General features: G+C 50.7%; 2 protein-coding genes and 1 long non-coding RNA gene across 20 annotated transcripts; 2 read left to right on the top strand and 1 right to left on the bottom strand.

Moving 5' to 3' along the window:
* Positions 1-309: 309 nt before the first annotated feature.
* On the top strand, positions 310-10,527 carry PIGO (phosphatidylinositol glycan anchor biosynthesis class O). 11 transcript variants are annotated; one of them, XM_081506857.1, is made up of 12 exons: positions 2,833-2,874; positions 3,885-4,396; positions 4,968-5,111; positions 5,285-5,408; positions 5,721-5,880; positions 6,224-6,403; positions 6,652-6,876; positions 8,125-8,176; positions 8,721-8,924; positions 9,134-9,348; positions 9,957-10,027; positions 10,181-10,527. In XM_081506857.1, the coding sequence occupies exons 2-12, from the start codon at positions 3,886-3,888 to the stop codon at positions 10,392-10,394; spliced, it is 2,100 nt and encodes a 699-aa protein (XP_081362983.1). In that variant the 5' UTR covers positions 2,833-2,874; position 3,885; the 3' UTR covers positions 10,395-10,527. The 11 variants fall into 11 exon arrangements, 10 of the variants coding, with proteins under 10 accessions (XP_081362964.1, XP_081362983.1, XP_081362982.1 ...); XM_081506856.1 differs by having other exon boundaries at positions 3,856-4,396; XM_081506858.1 differs by having other exon boundaries at positions 2,853-3,382; positions 3,856-4,396.
* Positions 10,528-12,013: 1,486 nt separating this feature from the next.
* On the top strand, positions 12,014-17,688 carry FANCG (FA complementation group G). Of its 8 annotated transcripts, none has more exons than XR_014058741.1 (14): positions 12,014-12,586; positions 12,776-12,866; positions 13,244-13,375; positions 13,607-13,809; positions 14,300-14,435; positions 14,613-14,707; positions 14,841-14,987; positions 15,114-15,265; positions 15,608-15,674; positions 15,939-16,228; positions 16,377-16,423; positions 16,593-16,748; positions 17,238-17,329; positions 17,458-17,688. XR_014058741.1 is itself a non-coding variant. In XM_081507097.1 (14 exons), exons 1-14 carry the CDS (start codon positions 12,491-12,493, stop codon positions 17,552-17,554), a joined length of 1,833 nt encoding a protein of 610 aa, XP_081363223.1. In that variant the 5' UTR covers positions 12,014-12,490; the 3' UTR covers positions 17,555-17,688. The 8 variants fall into 8 exon arrangements, 3 of the variants coding, with proteins under 3 accessions (XP_081363223.1, XP_081363217.1, XP_081363231.1); XR_014058765.1 differs by having other exon boundaries at positions 16,585-16,748; positions 17,206-17,329; XR_014058733.1 differs by having other exon boundaries at positions 14,613-14,743.
* LOC145512881 (uncharacterized) lies at positions 13,132-16,433 on the bottom strand. The gene is made up of 2 exons (XR_014058893.1): positions 16,323-16,433; positions 13,132-16,094 (listed from the first exon to the last, which is right to left on the bottom strand). It is a non-coding gene; the product is annotated as an uncharacterized LOC145512881 (long non-coding RNA).
* Positions 17,689-18,290: the final 602 nt, after the last annotated feature.

Below are 18,290 nucleotides of genomic sequence, written 5' to 3'. Positions count from 1 at the left end.
TAAGCCATATGTCTACCAAACTGCCGGAGAAGGCCATGGCACCCCACTCCAGTACTCTTGCCTGGAAAATCCCATGGATGGAGGAGCCTGGTAGGCTGCAGTCCATGGGGTCGCTAGGAGTCGGAGACGACTGAGCGACTTCACTTTCACTTTTCACTTTAATGCATTGGAGAAGGAAATGGTAACCCACTCCAGTGTTCTTGCCTGGAGAATCCCAGGGACGGTGGAGCCTGTTGGGCTGCGGTCTATGGGGTCGCACAGAGTCGCACACGACTGAAGCGACTTAGCAGCAGCTACCAAACTGCCAGCTGGGGAGAGTAGTCCCACCTCTTGCTAAGTGTGGGGCTGTGAATTTGAGCAGGTGTTGGGGTTTTACTAAAGGGAAAGAGGACTTCTCTGATAGAGTAGTGCTGCTGAATGCTCATCGGGTCCTCAGGGACTGAGGACACTCGTTCATTCAAAAACATTTAATCACGTCTACCATGTGCCAAGCTCAATGTTAGACATAGGTTTCAAAAGAACCCAAACCCAGTCATCCCCGTTTTCACAGGAAGCAGACAGGTACAAAGTGATGTGTGCTGAGGGGGAGGAAAGTTCTGGATGAGGGGTCCTGTGGGGAGGAGCATGTCACTGTGGGCAGCAAGGTTACTAACCCTGCCACTGGGCTCAGGCTGGAAAAATCGATGCATTCATCAGATGATGGTTTGGGACTAGGATATGTAAAGACCCATGGCTCCAGAGAAGCTGGAACATTCAGAGTTCATTGTGGCTGAAGGGTGGGGTGTTATGGGATGTGACTGTGTGGCAAAGGCCAAATCTCAAGGAGATAGGGTCCTGAAAGTTTGGACTTTATCTAGGGGAGGCTGATGGGGGGGAGGGGCCATGAAAGGTTTTTTTTTCCCCTTCCCATCAAGAATTTTAAGACTAAGGTAATCAGTGTTTTAGATAGAGCTGTCCTGCTGCTATGTGGTCAGGGGATCTGAAAGAGATGGGAGGCTGGAAGGACAGTAAGAGGGCTGCCTCAGTGGTCCTAGATGGTGAACAGAGATAAGGGGCTTTGGGGATGAAGGCAGAGGGATATTTCAACATATTGCTGAATTAGAATTTATTTATCCATTTAATAACTACTTATTGAATCCAAACTACATGCCAGGAACAGTGGATACAGTAATAAAATTTCCCACTCTCAATGAACTTACATTCTATTTGGGAGGGACAAATTGTTAATAAGATGCTGATGAGTTGTGTGTGCTACAGAGGAAATTGAAGGGAGATGGGGAACTTGATGGGGCTGTAACATTAAGTAGAGTGTTGCAGGAAGCCTCACTGATGATGCATTTAAGCTTAGATATGGAGATGAGAGGAAGACACGCTTGGCCATCTGGGAGTAAAGCTAACAGGAGATTGCAGACACACCTAAGGCAGAGAACGGCTGCCTTACTGGGGAGAGCTAAAGAGCTACAATGGATGGAACAGAGTTCGGGAAATAAAGGGCAGCTAGATGAATCAGATAAGGAGGTGGGGAGATGGTATGTAGATTGGTAGGGCCACTAAAATAATTTGGGCTCAACTCTGAGATGAGAAACCACTGGAGAGGTTTTCTGTTTTGTTTTAAATGGTAGTTTTTCTGAGATAATTCACATACACTGCAATTCACCTGCTTCAAGTGTAAATTCAATAATTTGTAATATATTCACACAGTGTGCAACTGTCACAATCTAGAACATTTTCATCACTGCTCTCCCATTCCCACCCTGCCACAAAACCCTGGTACTTATTAGTAGTCATTCCTCTCTCCCCTCAGCCCTAGACAACCACTAATTTACTTTCTGTGTCAGTAGGTTTATGTATTCTTATAAATGGAATAACATGTGCTATTTTGTGATCGGCTTTTTCTACTTAGCGTGTTTTTAAGGTTCATTCATGTAGCAGCATGTAGCCACTTGTAGTATTTTATCTCTTTTTTTTAAATTGGCCAACAATATTCTATTGTATAGATGTAACATATTTTGTTCATCCATTCATCGGTGAAGGCCATTTGGGTTGTTTTCACTTTTTGACTATTATGATAAGGCTACTGTGAAACTTCACGTGCAAGTTTTTGTGTGGCCACATGTTTTTCATTTCCCTTGGGTATATACCTACGAGTGGAATTGCTGGGTTATATGGTAACTGTTTAACCTTTTGAAGAACTGCCAAACTTTGCAAAAGCTGATGTACCATTTTACAATTCCAACAGCAGTTTATGAGGGTTCACTTTCTTCACACCCATACCAATACTTGTTATAGCTGTCCTCCTGGGTTTGAAGTGATATCTCCAACATTTTGCTGATGGCGAATAATATTGAGCATCTTCTAATGTGTTGATTGGTTATTCATGTATCTTCTTTGGAGAAATGTCTATTCAGATCCTTTGCTCATTTTTGAATTGATTGTCTTTTTATTACCGAGTTGTAAGATTCAGTGAAAAACTTGGGAAGGATGAATAATAAAAGCTATCAGTTGGAGTCAGCTTGGCAAAAAAGGGGAAATAAATATTATCCCTATTTTACAGGCTAGGTAACGTCCAATAATGACAGTGAGTGGCAGAGCTAGGATTCAAGCTAAGTTTGGCTTCAGAGGCCTAGATCTTAGTCTTAACTAAGAATGGACAGTGGTTCCCTCAACTCTTCTAGCTTAATGCCTTGCCCCCGATTCTAAGTTACTATAATCTCCCATTAAACTCCTCAGGCCAGCCCTGCGTTCCTTGCCGAACTTCCTCGGAGGCGCCAGCAGATGGCGACGAAGACCCCTGCGGGTCGCTCTATCCGTCGCACGCACCTCTGTGGTGCCGGGCTGCAGGCGCCGCCGCTGCACTTCCGGGCGCCATTCAAGGTGAGCCAGGGGCTCCCCAAACCCCTTACTCTTGCTTTTCCCAGAAATTAGGGACCCTCCTACCCCACTCACAGAGCTCGCAGTCTGGCGGGCCCAGTACCCGTTCAGGGTGTCCAGCCGGAGGCCGGACATCCATCGGAGGAGGCAAAGCCATCTGGACGTCTGGGTCCCAGCGAGGCCCAATCAACCGCCTTAAGACCTCGCGCCTCTGCCCAGCTGAGCCGGGGAGGTTGCGCTTCTGGTTATCCTGGGTGTCCGGAAGCGGAGTACAACTCCTAAGTCCCCGCCAGGCGGCGCCGTCAGCCTGGCCAGGATTCCCCTGTGGCTGCGAGCCTTGGCCACCCCAGGGGTGTTGAAATTGGCGAGCAGAGAGGAGAAGCGGGCTGTCGGAAAGCAGTCTACCACTTGGAATAAGTTTCCCCCCGGATTTCCATCATTAGGATCTCCTGAAGTACATATACAAATTCTTATGCTCCACCCTCAAAGATCCGGATTCCGGGGATCTCGGGTGACGTTTTTTTTACTTTTGGCTGCCCTGGGTCTTCCTTGCTGTGCGTGGGCTTTCTCTCCTTGGAGTGAGCGGGGGCTGCTCTTCCTTGCAGTGCCTGGTCTCATTGTTGTGGCTTCTCTTGTATGGAGCACTGGGCTCTAGAGTTCAGGCTCAGGAGTTGTGGTGCACGGGCATGTGGAATCTCCCCCGACCAGGGATTCCACCTGTGTCCCCTGTGTTGGCACGTGGATTCTTAAGCAGTGGACCATCAAGGAAGTCCGGAAGTCAGCATTTTAGAAACAGCCACTCCAGATTGATGCCAGTAGTCTGCACACCTCACTTTCAGAAACTCTCATATAACTGATGGAGAGGAACACTGCATTGGGTTGGCTATGGGACTGTTTATCTTCAGGAGAGCTTCCAAGAGGAAGTGATTCTAACAGGGCTTTGTACTGAGAGACTAGAATATCTACTGGTTCTTTGCCTCACAGTTATGAATTCCCTCTCCTGCCACTACCAGGATGCAGAAGATCTCAGTGCTGCTTTTCCTGGCCTGGGTGAGCTTCCTCTTCTACGCCGGCATTGCTCTCTTCACCAGTGGCTTCCTGCTCACCCGTTGGGAGCTCACCAACCATAGCAGCTGTCAAGAGCCCCCAGGCCCTGGAGCCCTGCCATGGGGGGGCCGAGGGGAACCCGGGGCCTGCTGGATGGCTTCCCGATTCTCTCGGCTCGTGTTGGTGGTGATAGATGCTCTGCGATTTGACTTTGCCCAGCCCCAGCGTTCACCTGTTTCTGGGGAGCCTCCTGTCTCCCTGCCTTTCCTGGGTAAAATGGCCTTCTTGCAGAGGCTCCTGGAAAGTCAGCCCCACCATGCCAGGCTCTACCAAGCCAAGGCTGACCCCCCGACCACCACCATGCAGCGCCTCAAGGCCTTAACCACCGGCTCACTGCCTACCTTTATTGATGCTGGCAGTAATTTTGCCAGCAGTGCCATAGTGGAAGATAATCTCATTAAGCAGCTTTCCAGTGCAGGTTAGTCCTCTTTGGAGGCCAGGAGTACCTTGGCAAATTTCTTTATAAGTCAAAGAACCAGAGCTTTGGGTGCCCAGCTGCATGTTTAACTAGCTAGTATAGAAAGGAGAAAGAGACCACAGCCCTACATGCAGAGAACACAGGTGCAGGCTGTGTCCTGGAGTTTCTAATCTGCACGGGGTATTGATTTTGCTGTTGGGGAGCCTTGGTCGAAGGGCATGGGAGAGATGAAGAGTTGTGGGTCTGGTATCCTCACAAAGTGTGGAGGAGAAAGAGGATCCAGGCCCTGTCCACTGATTGACTGGGAAAAAGCTAGATGCACGCAGGAAAAACAAAGCAGCCAAGAGAGACAGGGTCTGAGGACTAGCAGAGCATTTTATAGGAACAAGTAGTAAGAGCTCTGGGTGGAGTATTGTTGTCAGGGAAAGCTTCCTGGTAGAAAATGGTAGCCCTTGAAGGATAAAGAGTTGTTGAATGAACTGCTGTGCCTCAGAGTGCATGGTTGGGAATTCTGATAGATCTTTAAAAGGCCTCTCCTCTTCCTCCTCCCCTGACTTCTGTGTCCCTGCAGGAAGACGTGTGGTCTTCATGGGAGATGAAACCTGGAATGATCTTTTCCCTGGAGTTTTCTCCCAAGCTTTATTCTTCCCATCCTTCAATGTCAGAGACCTAGAGACAGTGGACAATGGCATCATGAAACACCTCTACCCAACCAGTGAGCACGGGGTCCAAGTCTGGGCAGTGGGGAGGGCTGTGTCAGTTACAAACTCTGAACCTACCATGGGTGCAGTGGCCTGGGCCTGTGTCCCTGGACATAGGAACATCAGAGCCTGGCTGAGGTTGAAGAGTGAGCCTTAATCCCATGTGCTCAGGTTCTCTCCTTCACAGTGGACAGTGACAATTGGGATGTGCTGATTACTCACTTCCTGGGTGTGGATCACTGTGGCCACAAGCATGACCCTTACCACCCTGAAATGGCTAAGAAACTTACCCAAATGGATAAAATGATACAGTGAGTGTGGGATTTTGGCTGGGGCAGTGGGTTTGTGTCTGAGATGATATGTGGTCCCAAAAGAAAAAAAATCCTTATTTGGGGCCTCTTTCTTGGTTGAATTCTGTCTTTAGGCCTTTCTCTGACACTAGGGGTCTCATCCATTTTGAGTAACTCAGTGTGTGGTTTTGGGCAGTAGGGTTGTGACAGAAGAGGTGTCTTTTTGCCAGATGTCTAGGCCCCACTAATGGAAGTTATGGCTGCGGGTGAATGGGCCCCTGGAAAAAATATTTATCTCTCCCTACCTCCTGACACATTTCTTAATCCCCCCAGGGGACTTGTGAAGCGTCTGAAGAATGACACACTGCTGGTGGTGACTGGAGACCATGGGATGACCATCAGTGGGAACCATGGAGGAGAGAGTGAGCTGGAAACCTCAGTTGCACTTTTTCTGTATAGTCCCAGAGCTCTCTTCCCCAGTGCTCCTGCAGAGGTAAGTCCTGAGATGTGCTTTGTGTGGTTTCTTGCTATTCCACTTACATCATGATCATAGCATTCTTGTGGATTCCTCCATTTTAATCCCCCAAATTCATGACCCTGGGCATCCTCCACTCTTGTTTCTTGCCTAAGTCCCTATGTCTTCCACCCCAAACACTGACCTTACCTCTTTTCTTTTTTTTTGGCTGCTCTGCATGGCATGAGGGATCTTAGTTCACCGACCAAGGATCGAACCTATGCTCCCTGCAGTAGAATCACAGAGTCTTAACCACTGGACCAGGAAGTCCCCAGACCTCACCTCTTTGGTGAACCTGTTGACCCCTGTCCTTGTTCTCTAGGAGCCAGAGATAATTCCTCAAATCAACCTTGTGCCTACGCTGGCCCTGCTGCTAGGCCTGCCCATCCCATTTGGAAACATTGGGGAGGTGATAGCTGAGGTGTTCTCAGAGATCAAAGACTCCCAGCCTCACTCCTCTGCTCTGGCCCAAGCCTCAGCTCTGCATCTCAATGCCCAGCAGGTAAGTAATGGGCTGGGCTTCCAGGTGACAGAGTTAGGTTGGGCATGGGAGAAGCATAATGACCCACTTGATTATCCCTTGTTCAGTCTTAATCACACATTCCACAGCCATGTCCTCCCTCTCCCTCTGTCCTAGGGAGACTTTGGGTTCCTGATTTCCAGGTACCCTCTTTGGTAATACCTATCTTTGCCCGTGTGCCAATTTATGTCTCTGAGCTTCTCCCCTTGGCCTCTGATCTTTTTTGCCAGGTGTCCCGATTTCTTCACACCTACTCAGCCACTGCTCAGGACCTTCAAGTTCAGGAGCTGCATCGATTGCAGAAGCTCTTCTCCAAGGCTTCCGCTGACTACCAGCGACTTCTGCAGAGCCCCCAGGGGGCTGAGGCAGCGCTCCAGACTGTGATTCCTGAGCTGCAGCAGTTCCTGCGGGGAGTTCGGGCCATGTGCATTGAGTCTTGGGCTCGTTTTTCTCTGGTCCGCATGGCAGGGGGTGCTGCTCTTTTGGCTGCTACCTGCTTTCTTTGTCTACTGGTATCCCAGTGGGCAGCATCCCCAGCCTTCTATTTCAGCCCTCTCCTAAAACCCATGGCCGGGGGTCTGAGTGGGGCCATGGTATGTGCTGGACTCCTGGCGTCTACTGGGCTGAAGCTGGATTCCATGGTTCTAGGGGCCGTGGCTGCAGTGGGCTCACTCCTGCCTTTTCTGTGGAAAGCTTGGGTGGGCTGGGGATCGAAAAGGCCCCTGGCATCTCTCCTTCCCATGCCCGGGCCCGTCCTGTTACTCCTGCTCATTCGCTTTGCTGGTTTCTTCTCCGATAGCTATGTTATAACCGAGGCCAGGGTTGCCCCCTTCCTTTTGATCTCACTCATCTTGCTTCTGGTTGCCCGACTTCACTGGGAGGGCAAGCTGCTGCCACCTAAGCTACTGTCGATACCTCGCGTTGGCTTTTTGACTCCAACAGGCCCCCCACAATACAGTGCCATGCATGCTGTGGGACTTGGAGTTGGGTTGCTTTTATGTATAAGGCTAGCTGGACTTTTTTATCGCTGCCCTGAAGAGACACCTGCTTGCAGCTCCTCTCCCTTGCTGAGTCCCTTGCGATCCACAGTGGGTGGTCGAGCCAAGAATTTGTGGTATGGAGCTTGTGTTGGGGCGCTGGTGGCCCTGTTAGCCTCTGTGCGGCTGTGGCTTCGCTGCTATGGTAATCTTAAGAGCCCTGAGCCCCCTGTGCTCTTTGTGCGCTGGGGGCTGCCCCTCATGGGGCTGGGCACTGCTGCCTACTGGGCGCTGGCGTCAGGGGCAGATGAAGCCCCCCCACGTCTCCGGGCCCTGGTCTCCGGGGCGTCAGTTGTGCTGCCTCAGGCTGTGGCAGGGTTGGCCGCCTCAGGGCTCATGCTGCTGCTCTGGAGGCCTGTGACAGTGCTGGTGAAGGCCACGACCAGTGCTCCCAGGACCAGGACTGTCCTCACTCCCTTCTCGGGTCCCCCCACTTCCCAGGCTGACCTGGATTATGTGGTTCCTCAAATCTACCGACACATACAAGAGGAGTTCCGGGGCCGACTAGAGAGGACCAAATCTCAGGGTCCACTGACAGTGGCTGCCTATCAGTTGGGGAGCGTCTACTCAGCTGCTGTGGTCACAGCCCTCACCCTCTTGGCCTTCCCACTTCTGCTATTGCATGCAGAGCGCATTAGCCTTGTGTTCCTGCTTATGTTTCTGCAGAGCTTCCTTCTCCTGCATCTGCTTGCTGCCGGGATACCCATCACCACCCCTGGTAAATACATGTCTCAGCCCTGATTCATCCACGGACAGTAGGGATGTGAGTTTGGCCCCTCTTATCTTTAGGGAGGTGTTTCTCCTCAGGATCTTCACCTTGACACAGGGTCTCACACCCCCCAGTCAAGAGGGTCTTCCTGATGTCCTCTCTCTTATCTGCTATGGCCAAGCTAACTGAACCCTCCCATTGACTTTCAGGGCCAGCAGGATTCATGGAGGAGATAGACACATAGTACTCTAAGACTCAGTTTTTACAGAAATGCTGCATCCTCATTAGTGCATTTCCTGATTTTCCAGTGATGAGAGATAGTGAACTATGTATATATGAGAGAAAGAAGTTGACCACAGATTAGAGCAGTGGGGCTTTGTGCCAGGGAGGGAATTAGAATAACAGAGTGTTGATTATTAGAAGGTTAGGGTGTTGGGGATGTGTGTGTGTCAGAGACTTAGCACTGAGGTAGTAGTTGTGTGTGATCTCGGGGCAGTGGGCTGTGGGGTAGGGAGTGGGACATGACTGTAAAGAGGCATATCTGTTCCCCCAGGTCCTTTTACTGTGCCGTGGCATGCAGTCTCTGCATGGGCCCTCATGGCCACACAGACCTTCTATACCACTGGCCACCAGCCTGTCTTTTCAGCTATCCAATGGCATGCAGCCTTCGTGGGAGTCTCAGAGAGTCGTGACTTTACCTGGCTGTCTGCTTTCCTGGTGGGAGCCAACACCTTTGCCTCCCATATTCTCTTTGCAGGTACCTCCTCATTCCTCCCTTGCTTCCATTCTGGCTTTGTGGAAGGAAAGGAAGTCCCTGTATTTGAGTAGGGAAAGACCATTTTGTTAGATCTTTGGCACCCCTTGGCCTGTGCTGATTGGAGGCTGAGCCAGCTAGAGTACTTGGGGGCAGGGTGACCTGGTCCATGGGTCTTGCGTTGATTCTAGCCCTGCCTTTCTCTGAGGCAGTAGGTTGCCCGTTGCTCCTGCTCTGGCCCTTTCTGTGTGAGAATCAAGGATCCCGGAAGAGGCGACAGTCCCCAGGGAGTGAAGCTGAGACCAGAGTCAGGCCTGAGGAGGAGCAGGAGCCACTGATGGAGATGCGGCTCTGGGATGCACCTCACCACTTCAGTGCAGCACTGCTGCAGCTGGGCCTCAAGTACCTCTTTGTCATTGGTATTCAGGTGGGTGCAAGGGACAGATCATGGAGTTAGTGATCTTTTCACATGCGTGGACATCGCCTTCTTTCACACTTTGCCAAAACCCTAGGAGAGAGCCTTGATTGAGGCTTAGATAAGTGAAGTGATTGCCCAAAGGCCAGTGACCTCAAATGGCAATACTGAGACTTGAACCTGGGTCTCCATCCTAGTCTTAGATTGTTTCCTCTATACAGGCCAGATGTGCACTTGATGGTTGCATTTGGGGATTACTCCATTGGTGGACAGACTGGAAAAGCTGAGGTGATGGTCAGGATTCTTTCCCAAGCTGTGATAATTAATCTTCCTTTCCTTCAGAGGGAGAGTGTGTGACTCTGACATTCCCTCCACCCTGAGAGGCCGAGCCTGAGTGTTAAGAGACACAGATGAACAGTGCTTGTCCACGGTCACACTGCAAGTCATAGTAGGGCCAAGAAAAAAATTAGGTTTCCTAACTGTTAGCCCAGAGTCCTTTCCACGGACAGGTACTGCTTTCCTTCCCCTTCCATTCTTCACAGGGGTCTACAGCAGCTCTCTGCTTGACCCACTTCCTCCTCCCCTTCCCAAATAACTTGACTCCTCCTCTCTTCCCTCAGATTCTGGCCTGTGTCTTGGCAGCCTCCATCCTCCGCAGGCATCTTTTGGTCTGGAAGGTGTTTGCCCCCAAGTGAGTGGATTTGCTTGAGAAATGTTGCTGTGGGGAGGGTGAACCTTGGAGCAAACAATGAACATCCAGAATGGACAAGGTTTTTGCCTCAGTGGGGAAAAGACTCTAGATATACTGTTTGTGTCCTTTGAGATTGTCTACCTTTCTTTGCAGGTTCATTTTTGAGGCCATGGGCTTCATTGTGAGCAGCGTGGGACTCTGTCTAGGCATAGCTTTGGTGATGCGAGTAGATGGTGCTGTGAGCTCCTGGTTCAGGCAGTTAGTTCTGACCCAGCAGAAAGCTGGAGAACAATCTAGCCTGGTCTGTGTAGGTGCTGGATCATCTGCAAGAGAGGCTCAGCCACACCTCTTACCACCATGCAGCTAGGACCTACTGGCATCTGGGACTTCATTATTTTATAATTCAAGATCATAGTGGAGCCTAATTCCTAACTCCTGCATTGGATACGTCTGAGGGACTGAGGGGCTGTCTCCAAAGTGGAATAAAATAATAATGTAAATATATGTGTCTGAGGTGTGGGGAAGCCCTGACTGTCCTATAGGGGATATGAGGAAGTTCTGTCTCCCTTATCCAGGCACAGATGGGATCAGCTGTCTTACTCAGACCTGGCTGCATCTGAGACCTTTGAGAAGTGGTTGGAGTTGTCTGAATTCACTTCTCCCAACTCTTTGCAAATCACTACTGTTATTCCACCTGCCATTTCCCTTTGCCATGGGATGTATTTTACTAAATTCTTTTCCTTTGGCCAATAACAGAGCCGCATCATGGGGCACAGACTCACTGTCTAAAGCCCCAGTAGTGCTGTGTCTCCTCCTCGGTGTGTACTCTCACTTCAGAACACTCTTTGCCCTTCTCTCCTGTGGAGGCCTCTCTGGATCAAACCTACTTGCCCATCTAACACACCTTGTCCCATTGATTATTCCTGACTTGGGGCCAAAACTGTTTGAATCTGAAGATCCTCAGATGTCTCCAGTGCCCCTCTATGTTGTGTTGAAGTGCTGGCATGAAATCCTCATGGAAATGTCCACCAAAAAAATGGGAAAGCGGTTTCTGAGGAGAAGGGTCAGGACTGGGGTTTGAGGTTTGAGGGTGCCCAGAATAGGAAGAGGTGAGACCACTTGAAGAGATGAGGTATATGATTTGCAAGTAATTTCTCCCACTTTGTGACTTTTCTTTGAATTTTCTTGTATTTCTTTTCTATTGAGAAATCACCTCTGAATTTTTCCCCCCAGTTTTATTGAGATATAATTGACATCACTGTTTAAGGTGTACGGCATAATGGTTTGACTTACATCTTTGATGGTGTCTTTGTGGCAGAAGAGGTTTTAATTTTAATAGAGTCCAGTTTATCCATTTTGAGTTGACTTTGTAGATAGCAAGGGTTGCAGTTTGTTTCTTCTTTGCATATGGAGCTCCAGTTCTATTCCTTATATTTGTTGAAAGGATTGGGCAGGTACATTTGAGCAGTGCAGGGTGCACAAGCATGGGGCTGTGCTGCCAGCTAGTCAGACTGCATGTGGTTGAACAGACTGGTGAGCATGTTGGTGCTTCATGGGGATAGGGTGAGCTGATTACCAAGGGTCTCCGTCTCCAGCTAGTTCTTATTTATTTATTTAACTTATGGCTGTGCTAGGTCTTTGGTGCTGCACTTAAAATTTCTCTAGTTGCCAGGAGCAGGGGCTACTCTAACTTGTGGTGGGCGGGCTTCTCCTTGGGTGACTTCTCGTTGCAGCTTGCAGAATCAGTAGTTGTGGCTCCTGGGCTTAGTTGCCCCGAGGCATGTGGGGTCCTTCTCCATCAGGGATCGAACCATGATCCCTGCATTGGGGATCTCAACCACTGGACCACCAGGAAGTTCTTTTTGAAGAGACTTCTGGGGCTGGACTTTTCCTGGAGGCGCCCACTGGTACTACAACTCCCAGCATGCATAGGGCGGGCCAGCCGCCGCGGCGGGGGAAGTTCCCGGCCGATGTGGGCCTTTGGCCGGGAGGGAAGGGCTTCGCCGCGGGTTCCGGGTGTTGAGGTCAACTTCTCAAGGCTTTGGTCACCTCGATGGAACAGCGGGAACGGCGAGCCCTACGACCTCCCCGCTCAGACACGCCTCCGGCCTCTGGCCCGTCTCTGCCTCCCTCTCTGGGCTGGCCCCTTCTTGTTTCTTCCAGTTTCCCGCGAGGAGTAAGTAACCCTTGAACACAACCAACCGCCGCCTAGCATTTTGCCAACCGGGCCAACCAGAAGCGCGGGTAGAAAAGGCGGAGGTGGAATCCCCGCCAAGCAGGGGAGAGTCCGTTTCTCCCGGAAAGGGTAGGCCGTCCTGACTGGAACCCCGCGAACAGCAAAGGATTCTTGGCCGGGTGCAGAAGTGCACGAACCCTTCCTTCCTTGCTCATTGGGGGCTTCAGAGGGGCCAGGCTTACCCTTCAGCAGCCCCCTTCAGGTGTCTAGGCCCAGCCTTGGCCATCATGGCTCACAAGACTCCTCTGGGCTCTTCAGCCTCACACGTCAGCTGCCTGGACCTGTGGAGGGAAAAGAATGACCAGCTAGTTCGACAGGCCAAGGTAACGCGGTTGCTGGGACCCTTGCTTTGCAACCCCCAGATACCAGGAAAAGGGTATGCAGTGGATTTACTCTGGCCAATGGGGAGGGCCTGAGCTTGACTTCCCCTAAAGAACCAGAAATGGTTGGAGAATGACACCCCTTACCACAGCTGCAAGGAAAGAACTATTACCCCATCCCACATTTGACAGGTTGCTCAGGACTCAAGTCTGCCTCTGAGGCGACAGCAGTTGGCTCAGGATGCATTGGAAGGGCTCAGGGGACTCCTCTGTAGTCTGCGGGGTAAGTAGGACCCTCCCCAAGATGGTCACTCCTGCCCTCCACAGCCAGACACCAGTTCCTCTTCTGCATGTCTAGAATCGAGGCGATTACTCAGGGGGTCCTGTTTAAGACACAGACAGGACTGGAATGGAATCATCTTTGTATAGGTGAATCTCTCTCTTCCTTACACACAAACACACACACACACGCGCACACACGCGCACACATATATACACAGAAGCGTTTGAAGAAGCGGTTTCCAAGATGGTCTATTTGGAAAACATTCTGGCCGTTCTTTAATCTACCAGAGTGGGTTCTTTATTGAGGCAATTTTGGTTGGGGTGGGGTGATCTCTTTCACCTGAGAGTGGTCTGTGAGATCAGCATTTGTTGCTCTAGGGCTCCCTGCGACTGTTTCTGTTCTCCCTTTGGAACTGACTGTCATCTGCAACTTTATTACCCTGAGGGCAAACCTGGCCCAGGGTTTCACTGAGGACCTGGCACAGGATATCCAGCAGGGCCTAGAGAGAGGTGAGGGCCAGAGATTGCTTTCCGTGCCCCTGCCAGCCTCAGTTTGGGCTTAAGTTCTTGCAGGGGGGATAGGAGGAGCAACATAATCTGTCACCTCCACAGAGATGCCTTTCTTTGATCCTCCATGTGTTCCTCAGACCAGGAGCACCTTTGTGACCTTTGGGCTCCTGCAGAGAAGGAAAGCCAGAGATGAGGTTGCACCTCAGCTCTATGTGTGTGTATACTCTACAGTGCTGGAGACGCAGGGGCAGCTGGAAGCCAGGCTGGAACGTGGGCTCAGGGGGCTGTGGGACTCCGCCCTCCGTATTTCCTCCCTCCTGCCGGAGCTGCTCCCTGCCCTTCACCACCTTGCTGGCCTTCAGGCTGCCCTCTGGCTGACCACGAACCGTCTTGGGGACCTGACATTGCTGCTGCAGACCCTGACTATTAGCAAGGTAATTCAGATAGTGATCTGGAACTAAGGGTCTCTTTCCTCCTCCCACCCTTCCTAGCTGCAGTATCATCACTAGGTGCTGGAATGGCTGCTGGGATGGTGTTCAGAAGAGTCTGGTTTTCTCAGGACTCTTAGATGACCTTGCTCTGATTTGTTCCTCATTGGAGGGATTTTCTTGGGAGCTTGATTATCTTGGGTAGAATTAGGGCTCTCGTGACCTTGCTGAAGTCACTTCTTTGCTTCAGTCTTTGCATCAGTAACCCAAACAGGGTCCCTGCTCTGTGTCCTCGTGGACTTATCCTGACTCATTAAGATCATCACTGCCCCAGATTTTTCTTCCTACCTGTATCCTTTCCCCATAGCTATTAATCTCTTAGAAATAAGGGAACAAGAATCAAGAGGATCCTTGAGTTTAAAGTCCAGTCAGGGCAGACTGAGATAGAGAAGGGGTGGTTACAAGCCTGGAACCTCTCATTATCCTTCTTTCCCAGAGCAGGGCCTCTGAGGATGTGCTGCTGCTTCTGAAAACTTGGAGACCCCCAGCTGAGGAGTCAGATGCTCCGCTGACCCTGCAGGATGCCCGGGGCTTGAGGGATGTCCTTCTGACAGCATTTGCCTATCGTCAAGGCCAGTTAGCAGTCTGACTTGTCCCTTCCTCTCCACTTCCTATCTTAAGAAGTCTTTTGGCTCATGTCTTTTCTGTCCTGTACCATTCAGCTTGGTGGAACTTCTCTGTGCTCTTCTTCCCCATCAGGCCCGCTTGCCCTGTTGGCCTCTCTAAACTCACACCCTGCTTGCCCACAGGCCTCCAGGAGCTGATCACAGGGAGCTTGCCCAAGGCACTGAGCAGCCTGCATGAAGCGGCCTCAGGTCTGTGCCCACGGTCTCTGTTGGTCCAGGTATACACAGCCCTGGGGACCTGTCTTCGTAAGATGGTAAAGACCGTCCTAGGATGAGCTGGGGAAACCACAGCTTTCTACTTTGTGAGGGTAGCTGAGGTTGTGTCCTTTGTGTCCTTTCACCCCCGCCCAGGGCAGTCCACAGAGAGCTCTGCTGTACTTGGTTGCAGCCCTAAAAGAGGGATCAACCTGGGGTCCCCCACTTCTGGAGGCTTCCAGGCTATATCAACAACTGGGGAACATAGCAGCAGAGATTGAGAGTCTGGAGCTGCTGGTTGAGGTAAGGAACTATGCCAGGCGAAGATGCGGGAAATGCTGAGATGCTTGTGTTGGTGTGACTAGTCAAGGTTTAAGTTGAAGGATGTATAGTTCCCGGAGATTATAGATACTTTCTTCTTTTTGTTAGGCTTTGAGTATCACTCGTATCCCTGAAGCCCGTCAGCTTCTCATTGAGGTAGAGTTATTACTCCCACGACCTGACCCAGCCTCACCCCTTCACTGTGGCACGCAGAGCCAGGCCAAGTACCTGCTAGCAAGCCGATGCCTACAGACAGGAAGGTGAGGTCCATCTTGCGCACATGAGCTCCCCTTCCCACTTCTGATGCCTCTCCTGTGGTGTGACTCTGCTTCTGTTCTTGCAAGTTGAGAGGATAAATAAGTCAGGGGTGGGACTCTCAGCTTCCTGCCTTGCTGCTGGACCTGAGCTGAGGACTCTTTACCCAGTCACTAACCTCCTGTATCTTGAAAACTCTATAAAGTCTTCTCCCAGATCCAGTCTGTAAATAGTGTAGATCCATATTGAGCCAATGTTGGAGTCCCACACCTCAGGGCCCTTAGCTAAGAGCTTTTGGAGGGCCCTGCTATGGCCTAAAGTGAGGCTTGTGGGTTATGACTCTTCAGGGCAGTGGATGCTGCAGAACATTACCTGGACCTGCTCGCCCTGTTGCTGGATGGCTCAGAGCCAAAGGTGGGTATGCCATGTTTCTCTGTAGTGGGGTGGGAGAGTTGGAGTTTCCTTTGGAGTAGAGCAGGAGTGCTTTTTTCTGACTTTTCCTTTGCTCTTCTTTCTGTCCAATCTGGGAGACCAGACCAGGAAGGTTCCCAGGGCGAGGGAGATCGAGGGCAGCAAGCAGTGGATGGTCCCTGCATGATACTAGAACCTGGTGACGGTGTTGGAGGTAGTGGTTCCTGTCTCCTCAAGACACTGCATTGCATTCTCTTCCCACCCCAGTTCTCCCCACCACCTTGCCCCCCAGGGCCCTGTGTGCCTGAGTTGTTTTTGGAGGCAGCAGCAGCGTTGATCCAGGCTGGCCGAGCCCAGGATGCTTTGACCGTATGTGAGGAGCTGCTTAGCCGCACATCATTTCTGCTTCCCAAGAGGCCTCGGCTGTGGGAAGATGCCAGAAGAAAAACCAAAGAGTCACCACACTGCTCACCCTGGGTCTCTGCTACCCATCTGCTTCAGGGTCAAGCTTGGGTGCAACTGGGGGCCCGAAAGGAAGCAGTTAGTGAATATAGCAGGTGAGTCCAGGAAGCCTGGACCCTAGGGGAAATGTGGAGGGATAATTTTGTAATTGGGACCTGAGTTGGTGAGCTCTATCCTTAATCTACTCACCCCAGAGTTTCTGAGGTTGACTCTTCTTTACCCCTGCTCTCTGTCCCACTTCAGGTGCCTTGAGCTGCTCTTCCAGGCCACACCTAAGGATAAAGAACAAGGTGAGCTAGACTTAGTTTTCCCCTGTGGTGGTGGTGGTTTCCTTTCCATGTGTCCTAGCCTACCAGGAGATTTAAGAGAACGGGGCTCCAAACATAAGAGATACAGCATTGAGGTTTTGGGGACAGTCTGGTTGGAAACAAATGTCTTGATTTTTGGAGAGGTCCCCAGGGCCTGCTTCCAGCTGTGAGCAGGGGTGTACGTCAGATATGGCACTACAACAGCTTCGGACAGCTGCCCTGATTAGTCGTGGACTGGAATGGGTGGCCCTTGGCCAGGATACCAAAGCCCTACAGGACTTCCTTCTCAGTGTGCAGATGTGCCCAGGTATGTACATATGCAGGCCATCAGCTATGCACAGATGTGTAAGGACAGAGAGGGCCATGGGGGAGGTACTTGGGGATTAGTGTAAGAGTGATGTTCCTTGATAGGAGGGGTGAATGGGGTTGTGCCTGTATATATGTAGGGATACATAACAGTTGTGCAGACATATGCAAGACATACAAGCATGTGTGAAGGCCTCCCAGGAGTTCTCTAGACTTCCTAATGTCTTCAGACACAAAGACCATTCCTGTGCTGAGAGTATGTTGGGCAGATGCAGGGTCAGCTGAGCCCTTTGTCCTGGGCAGGGAGTGCCCAGGGTTAGGCATTGTTGGCAGTGATGTACCCCTGATTCCATGTAGGCAAGACACATCTCTGCTTTAGGCCTTAGTTTCCCCTTTTATAAAATGATGTCAAGTCTGTGTCAAGTTTTAAGGCCCTGTGCTCTGGGGTGGGGCTACAGGTAATCAAGATGCTTCCTATCACCTACTTCAGACTCTGAGGAGGCTGGATCGAAGGGATGAGGCCACTGCTCTCTGGCGGAGGCTGGAGGCCCAAACTGAGTTGCCACAGGAGAATACTGCATGGTGAGGTTAAGGGGGCAGCTGACTTCTAGAGTCCTTAGGCCTATTGGGGGTGGTGGTGAATTAAGGGAGTGAATGGCTATTCAGTCTTCTGCCTATCCTCCCTTAGACATCACCCTTTTTGCTTTCAGGTCCCTCCCCCTGTACTTAGAAACCTGTTTGGGCTGGATCCGTCCCCCTGACCGTGAAACCCTTCGTGAGGAATTTCAGACATCTGGAGACTTGTGACCTGTAGCTGCCATGTTTCAAAGAACCAGAACTGGGGCCTCAGTGGGCCATCTGTGGGGAGGGCTTTCTGCTATCCCATCCTTAGGAAATGTGGCCAGAGCTGACCATTCCAGTATATATCTGGCATTGGAGAGGTTGGTGGTAGTCCTGCAAAATTTGGTCTGGTTACTGCTATTCTGATTCCAGAGAAGCCCTGCTTCTACCAACAAGGCATTGACTTGCTCATAGCACCTTTTATCCTATTTCCCTTTTCATGTGTTGAGTAAAATTTCATATCTATCTGTTGTCTGCCTACTACATATACTTGAGTGGGAAGGCTCACAGCTTTCTGATTCAGTTGAGTGCTGGTTGGCCATGATACCCTCTCTGAACATCATCTACCTTATGAGCCTCGAGAAAGGGCTAAGGGAATCCTTACTCAAGAAGCAGTGCCTTTAATCCTTGTTACCTGAAAGCAGGAATTCTTAGAGGAGAGAAACAAGCAGACCTCTGAGTCTCAGATTTCCCACCCCCACCCTAATCCCAAATTTGGATTTCCACTGTCTGAGTCAAATGTGTCTGTGTCAATAGTGGGTGAAGGGTGAATTCAGTCAACGGGCCCCCAAAGCTGCATATTGAATATAGGTAGGGCTACCTGGCGATTTGGACATGAATTTGAGCAAACTCGGGGAGCTAGTGAAAGACAGGAAAGACTGGCGCACTGCAGTCTGTGGGGTTGCAGAGTCGGACACGATTT

The sequence above is a fragment of the Giraffa tippelskirchi genome, chromosome 1, assembly GCF_054371585.1.
Source record: "Giraffa tippelskirchi isolate mGirTip1 chromosome 1, T2T-mGirTip1v1.2.pri, whole genome shotgun sequence".
In the NCBI taxonomy this organism is placed as follows: Eukaryota; Metazoa; Chordata; class Mammalia; order Artiodactyla; family Giraffidae; genus Giraffa; species Giraffa tippelskirchi.
This window is presented reverse-complemented; position numbering and strand designations above follow the sequence as displayed.